The 12,275-nt window shown below is 45.3% G+C and overlaps 1 protein-coding gene across 2 annotated transcripts; it reads left to right on the top strand.

Moving 5' to 3' along the window:
* Window positions 1–2,904: 2,904 nt before the first annotated feature.
* Window positions 2,905–11,774, top strand: LMOD3 (leiomodin 3). 2 transcript variants are annotated; one of them, XM_068409230.1, is made up of 4 exons: window positions 2,905–3,042; window positions 5,291–5,618; window positions 7,474–8,838; window positions 11,249–11,774. In XM_068409230.1, exons 2-4 carry the CDS (start codon window positions 5,328–5,330, stop codon window positions 11,273–11,275), a joined length of 1,683 nt encoding a protein of 560 aa, XP_068265331.1. In that variant the 5' UTR covers window positions 2,905–3,042; window positions 5,291–5,327; the 3' UTR covers window positions 11,276–11,774. The 2 variants fall into 2 exon arrangements, with proteins under 2 accessions (XP_068265331.1, XP_068265330.1); XM_068409229.1 differs by lacking the exon at window positions 2,905–3,042 and having other exon boundaries at window positions 5,107–5,618.
* Window positions 11,775–12,275: the final 501 nt, after the last annotated feature.

The following is a 12,275-nucleotide window of genomic DNA, read 5'->3' as shown; positions in this document are numbered from 1 at the left end:
GAAACTTGTTGGCCAGAGTGAATTAATATGCGGCTCCTGGATGGATGAGCAGCCTCTGCCCTGGCGCAGCCAGCCCCAAAATGTTTGTAGGAAATCCTACAAAGGCTGAAGGTTTGCTCCATCTCCTGGGCTTTGGGGATTAATGCAGGAGAGCGGCTTCTGAGCCTGGGGAGAAGCTCCCCATCCCTGCGTTTGCCTGGCACTTTCTGGATAAGTTCACACCTTTCCTAGGAAGATTTCTGCTTTCTACACTGTTCTTCGATCTCCTTTGTGCTTTTCTATCATATTTAATAAGTTTCTAAGGTAGAAAGCTGAAAGCTTTAGCTATATCAGGGCCTCACACAAATATTGAAATCCATCATGTTAAAGCAAATAGGAGCAAACTCTTAATTGTGTTTATTTTATTTAATGGTTATTAATTTAAGTCCAATTATCTGTTTTCCAGCACAGGCACCGGGGACCTAGACAAAGCAACGAACATGGTATTTGTGTAGAACAGAGGAAGGGGACCTACAGCTCTAATCTGGGGGCAGCCCATGTTTTCCCACATAATGCAGCCTTCGTTAGAATCAGTTAGCATTTGGATTTATGTAATTTGGGTAACTCTGCATATATGGATGTTTGCTGTTTCACCAAGCAGTGAGAAAATGGACCTTCATCCTGGCATAGATGATGTTGCCAGGAGAAGGGATGAGGTTGTGCGTGGCATCTGTTCATGTTTTCAGGTATAAACTTTGCATGATGGATTTTGTTGTGGCTGGTATTTCCAGCAATGGTCCTTGCCTGCACTGATGTGTTGTTGGTACTTTGGAGACTGCAGTCACTCTCGAAACCTGACCCCACCATTGGGACCTACAGGATGGGACTTCAGGGTTGATCCCACCCTAGGCCTGGATGGAGGAAGAAGAGGCAATTGTATGTTTTCCCTCTTGTTTAACTTCTTCCTCCACCTACCCTGTCCTGTCACAAACTGGCAAAGCACCCTTACATGCCAGGCCAGTGTGTCTATCATGTCTGGCTGAGGTCTCCAAAGAAGACACTCTCCCCTGTTGCCAAGCATTGCTGTGATGCCCACACTACCAACGGGTAAGGGTGGCAACACCCTGTCCGATGCACAACCTCCTGCCTTGTCTAGCAGAACCTTCCCCTTCCCCTCGTAGCTGTTGGACACAGGTTCAGGACCACATGGATCACCTCCCAGGACAGAGTTATCATCAAATGCAATTACCCCACACCCTGATGCAGCAAGTCAAACCTGATGTGATGTTCCTCCTTGGAAGAAGGGATGGTGTGAGTCATGATTGGTGCTAGTAGCCCAGGAGGACACAGGACACAGATGTCAGGGCCTTCATGAAAGAGCAGCAAGACTTTTAACCAAGAAGCAGCTCCTTGCCATCCATCCAACTTTGTTATCCATGTCAGTCCCTCATGAAGGGAATCACCACAAATCCTTCAGCAAGTCCTTGACTGCAGAGGGATGTGCTCTGTCTCCCAGGACATCTCCAGACCATCACAAACACAGCAGGCATGATTCTCAATTTATATTTAATGATTAGAGTGTCATCGAAGAGCTGCAGATGGAGAAGAGTTTGCAGCCAGCCAGGGCTCAACTGGAGTAACTCTAGAAGAAACCTTCCACCTGTTCCCAGGCTGAGGTTAGGGAAGGACATGCCCCGTATGTACGTAACAAAATTGCTCGTGGCCTTGCCTGCATCATTGCCCACAGGCACGTTTTAGTGGCGGGATGATACGAGCTATGGGGCTGTGATAAGTTTGAACGCTATAAAAGAAAGATACACCCTATGTTTACTGTGAAGGGTGACATTGTTTCCTAGAATGACTCCATTTCTTATCATGTCTCATCTGGCTTGTGCTGAATTCAGTGTTTCATATAAACATGGAGGCGATCACTCGTTCAAAAGGTTATGATGGTGGCTGTCACTCTTCCAAGAGTCCTTGGTGTTGTGTTATTACAGTTCTGGTTTAATAGTACCAACCTGCACCATTTCCAAGGAAATTATAAATTTGGCTGCAAAAGGGAGAGGATATTTTAAAGTTTATTTCTAGGAGAGGATATTTTAAAGTTTAATTCTAGCTACTGGTTTTAGTGTGAGGTTTTTGTGCGACTGAGGCTCTGCTGTGCAAACCCAGAGCATAGATAAATCAGAAGAATAAAGAAAGAGTTAAGAGTAAATAATTGCTATACTGGATATGCCCGTGCCATCCCGTCCCCACGCCAGCCACCGCCGCGCCTGCCGGTTGGCTCGGGGGCTTGGCTTTGCAGCTCTCTGTCAAGCGACTTGGGCAAACACCTCAAAAGTCAGATGTCCTTACTCTATTTAAGCAACAAACTTAATCTGATATATTTATATCTGTAACAGTTTGGAGGTTGTTTTTTTTTTTCCCCAAGACGATCCCTGGTGTTTTTCCCACAGGGTGTCTCTCTCTGATCGCTCTCGTTACTTAGTGGTTGTTATTGTTAAGATCCCATCAGCTGACCCTTTATAATCCCCATATTGCGTTACACTGCCTTGCTGGACATACTTGGTGTGTGCTACTGTTTGTCAATTTTAGAGTGCCCCATAAAGCCTACGAGTTTCTTACAAGTGATGCAAGGTTATGTTACACTCCAACTCATTCCAGTTAATGCCTTGGTACTTGGAAATGCCATGGATTGGTAATAACGGGAAATAAATGTGTGGGGTTTATAAGCAAAAAAATGAAAGCCAACATTATAGAAATTGCTCTCAAGCATCTGGCATCAGCATGTGTCCCATCAATTACTTTAAAAATAGAACATGTTTTAGGCACTTGAAGCATGGATTGATGGCCTGCTTCACGTCAAATGGTGACACAGGAGCTGGCCCCTCTGATATTTGAGTTAAAAACCTGTCAACCCTTTGGCTTTCAAGAGAGATAGGTTGGAAGTTTTGAAGAAAATGCACAAGCGAGAAAAATCAGCAAAGTGAAACAATCCTGCACGAGAGCCTGCTGGGTTTCATGCAAGAGTTCATCCACACGTGAGTACCTGCCTGAGAAGCGGTAAGTATGAATTGTTCGCTGCTGAGGGCAGACCTTCTCTTCTATCAGTTTGCTCCTAAAGTACTTTTATTTAATACTTGTTAGGTACCTACTTAGCATGAATTTTGAGCTGCTACCCTTTGTGATTGCTGCAAGTACCTCTTGTCTTCTGCTCATGCTTTGAGCGTAGCTGCTGGCACAGCTCTGCACTGGGTAACGGAGCACCTCGTGCAGCAGCTTATTAGTCTGGGGATTCCTGAGCAAGTGTCAAACTGGTATGAAAATAGCAAGTGCTACCGATGGAAGTGGCTTTCCTGTCTTGATGAAGGTTGAGGAAAGAGTGATTATTTTGGAAAGCTCCGATGGGAATACCTGCAAATGTTATCGGGAAGAAGATGGGAGTTTTGCCTTGGAAAGGACTTCTAAATCTGGCCGTGAGTGTGTCTCCAGCCTGGAGGGTGTCGTTTGTTGCCTTAATGTGCTGTTTCCAGAGCACCAAAACACTAAGCAACATGTTAGAAAAGGAAGTGAATTGTGTATCAAGGTAATTTAGGAGGAGACCTAAAGTAGGCAAAATGTGATACCCACCTTGGAAATCTGTGGTATTAGCACCCGTGTCACCAGGAGAGGTGTCACCGGGCAGCCCTTTGCTCTGCATCTGATGGAGAAGGCATCGCTCCCAGAAGTACGGCGTTTCGTACTTCATACAAGCGTAATCGTGGTATTGACAAGCAATGTATTTCTGCTTAGAGGAAAACTTGCTTTTCAAATACCTGATAGTGTTCTGAGTACCCTTGTTGTCCTTCTCGAGAGGACTTCATGGGTTTGACTCTATTTAATTTAGCAGATCTGACAACACCATGGCCCGGGATGGCCTGGCTGAAGATCATGGAAATAGGAGGAGGTGGCCAGGGGTTTTATTTACAGTCAAGAAATTAGCAAGCGATAAGTAACCACTGAATAGACAGCTTCTGTGACCCAAACAGCATCATTTGGGAGAATAGCATACCCGCTACTGAAGAGCACTGATTTATTTGATAACATCAGGAAACCATTTATGGACTCCATTATGGACAGCAATCACTGGGGGTTAAAACTGCTAGACCAGATAGATTGATGTGTGGGTCTGCTGTTGTGCTTGCTACTGCATAATATAAAAGAAGGAATGTCCCCTGAAATACCAAAGGGGCAAATGGAACCATTATGTTCTTGCCTTGGGTTTTTGTGATTTTTTTTCCTTTACCACTTATTTAGTTCTTAAATTTTTGCCCTCTTCCCTGCTGTGTAACAGCATTAATTAAATGAGGACCTTTGGTTTATGGCTTTTTAACAGAGGTTAACAGGGCTTTGAACACCACTTTTCTTGTTACAAAACAGAGCAAAGAGAGACCATCGTCATGCAGAGACTATTTTGCTGCTGGCAGACTCCAGCAGAGTGTGGTTGAGGCTGGAATGGGAAATATGGCTTAAAAATTGGTGGGGCTTGGTTTCACAGCCTGTTCTCTGTGGTTTCTCTCCTATGAAAGATGCGTTTGTAGTTGCAAGGTGAGGATTTTATTCAATACCCCTTGCAAAGAATATTTGAAATTCTGAGATGAAATCTTCCTAATCAAATGTACAGTATTGAAATCAGACTGTAGTGGGAAAATTACCCACCCACAATACTCTGCTCGTACAAAGCAGCCATGAGCGCAGTGGTGTCAGAGCTATGGCTTTCTGGTTTGCTGTGTGAATTTAGAAGCCTATAAAATATCCTGAACAAAGAAGGAGGTACATCCTAGCTGGAGTGGGCACGTAATGAAAAAAAGGATTTTGGGTATTCTTCTACAGTTGCATCAGTTCTGTGGATATTAATGAAGTAAATCCTTGTAATTGCTTATTATTTCTGTTAAAAAAGTTGGAAAAGGATGAACCTGAGATGAACCAAGTTAGGTTGAGAGTGCAGATAACACCCATGATAGAGACAGGCCAGTCAGACGGCCGCCTCCTGCCTCGCTCGGTGGGGGACGCACCAGCTGCACCCACATGTCAGAGGGGTTTGCGCAGCTGACGGGGTGCTGAAAATGGAGCATGGCAGCATCGCCATAAATTCTCTTTACCCAGCCAAGTGCAGCTTAATATAGACTTAGCCGCACGGTCTGTCTCCCGCATTGAGACTGGGAGCTGCCAGAGCTCATGACCAAAACATGAAGTTGTCGATTTAACCAAATGAGATACTACTAGTGTGTGTGTGGGGGGGAAATCCTTTGAAATTTATCTTTCTCTTTAGGTTTAAAAAATAATAGAGGAAGGAGAGAAGAACAAACATGTCTGAACTCAGCCAAAACTCTGATGAAGAAGTGTGTCCTGAGGACATCGATGAAGATGCAATCCTGGCAAACCTGTCCCCTGAGGAGCTAAAGGAGCTGCAGTGTGAGATGGAAGTGATGGCCCCGGACCCCGAAGTCCCAACTGGGATGATACAGAAAGATCAGACAGAGAAACCCCCCACGGGGAGCTTCGACCACAGGTCCCTGGTTGACTACCTGTACTGGCAGAAGGCATCTAGACGCATGCTCGAGGACGAGAGAGTTCCCGTCACCCTCTTGCCCTCTGAGGTAACAAGCAAAAAAATCACAAATATTTATTATGCATCTGCTGTGGGATCTGTTTTATAGCTTTAATACCTTAACTTGCCTCTGCTTCCGTCCCTCACGTAAGGTACGGTACAAACAAATTTAAATTCATCCTGAAAGCCTCGGCAATGTCAGGATCCAGCTTGGACTGACATCAGGGTTAGTAATTTTTGAATTGCTTTCCCTAAATATTTACTTAAGCTTTTTTAATACAAGAAAAATCCTAATTCTGTTTCAGTAAAGCAAATCACTGAGAAATTGTCATAAAATCACTTTGGAGGATGCAACTTGAACTTGTTTGACTTTGCATATGGAACAACACCATGTTGCTTTTCTATAGAAGACTTAGTTTAATACATATGATTAATGTAATAATTTACAGAATTTAATGTCATACTGGGAAAAAAAAAATCAAAACCACTGTGCTTTAACAATGCGAAACATTTGCTAATGACCAAGCATGCAAGCAACATGAACTAGTCCAACCCTTTTCAATCCACTATTTAAATTTATTCTAACGTCCTTATGACTTTGAAATAAAGTGAAGGTCATACTTAGATATTTCTCAGGATGAGGGCCACGCTTAAAAATAGGTTAACAGAATGGGAACTTGTCCAGATGAAACACATCCGTACCTGAACCCAAGTGAATTTAAGGTGATTGATTTTTATTTTTATTTTTTTAAAAAACAGTGGTTTTGCCAATACACAACAGCACAGTACATCATGGACTTCCCAGGGCAGGTTTCATGGGCTGTCTCTGGACCGGGGGGGAAATACATGTTTTTTCCCTCCTCCTGCAACACTCTTACCCTCAAAGAAACAAATTTTTTTTAACACTTCAGAGGTTAAATCTGGAATTTGAGTGTAGAGCTGCCTGCTGCATTCACAACTGGTCAAGCGATCCCTGTACTAACCCCATCCACTACTACAGCAAATGGGAACCACAGCCCTGAGGGCAGAAGTGACTTTGTGACCATTTTGTCTGACTTTTGATGAAGCACAAGCCATGACACTGCTCTGCCTGAAGTAGTGCAAATCTTTGAGGAAAACATCTTGATCTTTATTAGCACTTTATGAGTATTTCTCAGTGGTGGAGGATCCACTGCAAAAAAGATGGTTAGAAAAAAATCTCAGCTAGGAGGGTCTCTGGAGGTGGTGGAAGTTTGCAACTAATTTTATTTCGATGCTAGAAGCCCTGCTGCCTTGCAGCAGCTGTGTGCAGAGTCCAGTTTCCTATCTCTGGACTGAAAATAAAACTGAGCTAATGTTTTGCTTTATCTTCAGTGATGTGCTGCTTTAGCTGCGATGCTCTGGCAGGTACCAGAGCAGATGGCCTTGTTGTTTCACGTGCTGGGTGTTGCTGTTGTTACGATGTGCCCTCTTCCCTCCTCCTCGGGCTGAGCAAGCAGCCAGCGGTTAGCACTGATTTCCAGTGCTTTGTGGCATACGCAACAAACTTTCTCTTCTGTCAAGGGAACGCTAAAAATTATACAAAATGCAGAAAGAGACTTTGGATCAGAGGCTGTTAACCCCCAGAAGGGTTCAAGGACCACCTTAACATAGCATTAAATATGTACAGGATTTAATTATCAGGGTTTAATTTAATAGGCAAAGATGAGAAACTGGTTTGCATCCACTTCAAGAGCAATCATTGCTGTGTTCCCAAGCAAGCCAGCACAGCCCTGACTTACAGGCAATGACACTTTTAAGGATTATTCTATAATGTATGGGCATAGAGGTATCTAAATCCAGCCGCTACGTTTTTATTTGAGCAGAAAGTTCATGTAACAAAGCCATGTTCAATTATTTCAGCTGTGAGGTTTTGTCTCCCTCAGAGAAGCGCTGCGGAGGAGACGGAAGGAAAGGCCGGCGGCAGCGGCGAGGCGGCCGGCGGGAGGGTGCCGGGAGCAGAGGGAAAGGAGAGACATTACAAAAACGAGCACTTGTCCAACTCAGGAACCCAATTTGGGGAGACAAACAAAGATGGAAGCAATAAGGAGAGAGAGGAGGAGGAGGAGGAAGATAATGAAGAAGAGGAGGAAGAGGATGAAGAGGCAGATGAGACTGAATTGGAAACAAAGGAAAATTACACCAATGAGAACCATCACAGGGATCAGATAAGTAAGAAACCAGATACAGAACCAGGAGAAATCACAGAAAAGCCAAATGAAAATGAAAAGAAAATATCAAAATTAAACATCCCCAAAAAGTTAGCACTGGATACCAGCTTCATGAAGCTAAGTGCCAGGCCTTCAGGAAATCAAACCAATTTAGAAGGGAGTTTGGAGAAAGTCCGAAAGAACAACCCAGACGTGAAAGAGCTCAACCTGAACAACATAGAAAACATCCCCAAAGAAATGCTGATAGACTTTGTCAATGCTATGAAAAAGAATAAGAACATAAAAACGTTCAGCTTGGCCAACGTGGGGGCTGATGACAATGTGGCGTTTGCACTGGCCAACATGCTGCGGGAGAACAGGAGCATCACCACGTTGAACATCGATTCCAACTGCATCTCTGGCAAAGGGATCGTTGCTATCATGAGGTGCCTGCAGTACAACGAGACGCTGACGGAGCTCCGCTTTCACAACCAGCGGAGCATGCTGGGCCACCAGGCAGAAATGGAGATTGCCAGGCTGCTGAAAGCCAACGCCACCCTCCTTAAAATGGGGTATCACTTCGAACAGCCAGGGCCCAGGATGGTGGTGACCAACCTGCTCAGCAGAAACCTGGACAAGCAGAGGCAAAAGAGGCAAGAGGAGCAAAGGCAGCAGCAAATGGAAGAGCAGAGGGAGTTGATAGCGATGCTGGAAAATGGACTCGGGTTGCCTCCAGGGATGTGGGAAATGTTGGGCGGACCACTGCCCCAGCCGAGGATGCAGGAACCCCCGCGAGCCCCAAAACCACCCGTCCCCGCGGCTGTGTCTCTGAACAAAAGGCAGGAGAGCACGAGGCAGCCGGCCCCCGAGGAGTTGCGCAGAGAGCAGCCCGTCAGCTTCAGAGTGGTCAAGCTGAAGAAGATTCAGCGCAAACCCTCTGTGCCAGAGTACGTGGAATCCGCCGAGAAAACCAACCTGAAAGACGTCATCAAAACGCTTAAACCAGTTCCCAGGAGAAGGCCACCTCCCCTCGTCGAAATAACCCCGAGAGATCAGCTACTAAATGACATTCGTCAGAGTAACGTCGCTTATCTTAAACCAGTAAGTACTTAGCAATGGCCGTGAGGGGAGGGAATCGCGGTCACCCAGTGGGCTCCCGAGCTGTCGTTCTGAGGGAGCTGGGGTTGTTTAGCCTGGAGAAGAGGAGGCTCAGAGGTGACCTTATTGCAGTCTACAACTACCTGAAGGGAGGTTGTAGCAGAGTGGGAGTCGGCCTCTTCTCCCAGGCAACTAGCAACAGGACAAGAGGACACAGCCTCAAGCTTCGCCAGGGGAGGTTCAGGTTAGACATTAGGAAGCATTTCTTCTCGGAAAGGGTCATTAGACATTGGAAGGGGCTGCCCAGGGAGGTGGTGGAGTCACCATCTCTGGAGGTGTTTAAGAAAAGACTGGACATGGCACTTAGTGATATGGTCTAGTTGACATGGTGGTGTCAGGGCAATGGTTGGACTCGATGATCCTAGAGGGCTCTTCCAACCTGATTGATTCTGTGAAACGTCAGCTGTGGTGGGACTTGCAAACACACCCGCACGCTGTGTGTCGTCATCATTTTGCATCAGGCTGTCATTCCTGGGGTGCAGGTGGTTGCTTCCCCCGGCAGCACTAAGGTACAGCTTGCACAGAGATGTGACAGCAAGCACCGAGGCTGCAGCCTCATAGAGGTGAAAGAAAGGAAATTCACTCGGGAGGTAAACAAACCCACAGAAAGTCAACGTTAGCATGCTAGTAATAGCGTATTAGTTATGACAGGCAAATGCTGTTACAAGATGTTTGCTTCAGGAGAGCAACAGGTATTATTTTTCATGTTAGTCTGTCCTCAGTCCCCCATAAAAACCATGTTTCTCTTTTCAGCAGCCCTGTTTTTATTTAGCTCTCACTTTACACAAGAAAGCACCACCACTTGGCCCATTTGATCCAGGGTAAACTGAAACACAGGCAGCAACATAACTCACCCAAGGTCACTGAAGACATTGCACAGAGGCAGGAACTGGATTTCCAGTAAGGTGCTGGCCGCATGCCCCTGCCTTTGGCTGATCTGGTTTAGATGAAATTAAAAGCTTCAGTGTGAGGGGGAGGTCCCAAACTGTGATAAATATGGTAACTGCCTCTTGGTGATGCTCCTACTTGGGTACCAAATTCATGGGCCGCTTCTCGAAATGCTGGCCACCAGGTTTAACCTTTTGCTTTCCTGAAATGTTACAGTTCTTTGCCCTGTACCATTATTCAATACATACCAAAAGCTGACTGATCTATTTGTAGCTAGTGATGTTGATGCATCTGTTTGTGTTGCTAAGGCTAGAGGAAGAGGACAGAAAATCCTTTGCAATTAAGAATGGTCAAGTGGTATTTTGTAATTCATATTTTGTTTAATATTGACATTTTTATATAGTGGGCCACATTTTGCTTTCATTTATACTTACACAGATATAGTTTTTCCCTTAATAGTTCCAGAGGAGTAGTTTGTCCTGAAATTTTGGCAGGGGCAGGTCCTGCAGTGACCCCAGTCCAGGTTTGACATGACCGTTCTGCCCCAAACCAAGCTCTGGGGCTGTGGTTTCTCCTGGCCAGTCCGTCTTGGCTATGGCCATAGCCTCTCCTCTGGGCATTTCTGGCCTTTCTACATCTCAGTCCAGGACTTGCACTTTGGTGCCATGTCTAAGACAACAAGATCTGCTCTGGTAAGGGTCACAGTTTATCTGTACATGCCAAGACGGTGCTTGTGGTGGCAGGCTGGTCCATCACTGCTGCCGGATCTGCTGCCTCCCCTCCTCTCAGGAAAGCAGAGGACAATGGTGCTGGTGCTCTGCCCGGCACAGCCCTCACTTTGCACAGTGATGGTTAAGAAACCTGGGTGCTGCTGGGTGTCAGGGAGCAAGATGAGCCCCAGCCATTCCCCTCAAAGTCCTCAGGAGGTTTCTATAAATGAGGGCTGTGGGGTTTGGGGTGGAGGGATCAGTTAATGCTCTGTCCTAAATGGGCCAGATAACACTTGCTATCACAGCCCATGGAACGGCGAAGCCATGGACACGTGTTGGGGTTTAGGGGTTGGGTTTTGGATTTTTTTTTTTTTTTTGGTCCTTTGTCATTAGGCCAAAGGGCTTGGCTTTGGGGCATTAGGGTTTTATTCTCACCTGCCTGTGTGATCTTAGTAACTCCTTATTGGCTTCAATATCCTCAGCTTCATCTCTAAAACCTGCTTGAGCTGAGCTGCGTGTTTGTTCGCTCTGTGGTGGGACTCCTTGCATGCAAATCGATTTCCTGGGCATTAAGAATTGCAAACAGCAAGTGGGGAATTACAAACAAAAGCAATTCCTAACCAGAGCTCCTTGGGGCTCCCAGATGTTATATTTTTTATCTTTTTACAGTTTCTGAAGGTTTGTATTAAACTGAAGTGGTTTGGGAAATAAGACTGAGAAATTTCCTCCTCCTAATACTTACTGTCCTTGTCCAGGTGCCATTGCCAAAGCAGCTGGAGTGAGAGACCAGACTGACCTGAAGAAAACAACTTGGAATAAAGACTATTCAAGTTTTGCTTACAACTGTTCCAGCAGATGTTTTCTGCAGAAGCCAGGTGGTATATACGACTCTTTGGGAACAAAGCTTGTGATACACACTTGTAAGTGTGGTGAAAACGGCTGGCATGGGAAAAGTCAGTGCTAAGCGTTTCCATCAGGTATCAAACAGTCCCGGTGCCATCTGTCTGCCAAGTGGATTTGAGGCTCCAGTTTGTTGTGGGAGTATTTTCTCAGAGGCATCAATAACCTCATCTTCCTAGTTTGTCAGCAAACTATTTTGCTTCCACGTTATCCTTCTGCTGCCAGATTCTGCAGGAACATGCTGTGCTTTCTCTTATCTTTCTTTTCACACACATGCGCCTTTATTATTCTCTTGTCCATGAGAAATGTAGTTGGTTTCCATGTATACAGCTTCGTTTTTTAGGCTAAGGAAACAGAAATGAAATAAAGCTCTCTCTGTAAGACGTGTGCAGCGCTTCCGTGGCTAACGAGACGCTCACAGAACAGAATAACTGCTCTGGTACATCAAGCACCTCAACTTGATGGTTTCAAGCTACCTCTATTTCAGAACATGGTCTAGTTGGTATTGGACATGATCAGCATTATAAAAGATGATGCCATGCTCTGCTTTGAGAGCTGTAATCTTCATTCTCCACCACTCACCTCTGTCCATGACGTAATTCTTAATTACAGCCACCTTGGAGTACGCTGAAGTGCCATTTCGGGTCTCTCTCCACAGGACTCTGGAGTGGCAGGAGGATGAGCCTTACCTCTTGCTTTGCCAGGGGTTTAATATAAACTCATCATTCCTCCTAGTATGGGGTGTGAATAGCATGTCTCCCTCCTGCAAGGGCTGGATATGATGGGGTTAAACATGCATATACATGACTTATTTTTTTCCTTAATATTTTTGTGAATTTTTTTATTTTCCCCTTTTTTAATCACATTAGGTTTTTTTGCTGC

This window comes from Nyctibius grandis, chromosome 10 (assembly GCF_013368605.1).
Source record: "Nyctibius grandis isolate bNycGra1 chromosome 10, bNycGra1.pri, whole genome shotgun sequence".
NCBI lineage: Eukaryota > Metazoa > Chordata > Aves > Nyctibiiformes > Nyctibiidae > Nyctibius > Nyctibius grandis.
This window is presented reverse-complemented; position numbering and strand designations above follow the sequence as displayed.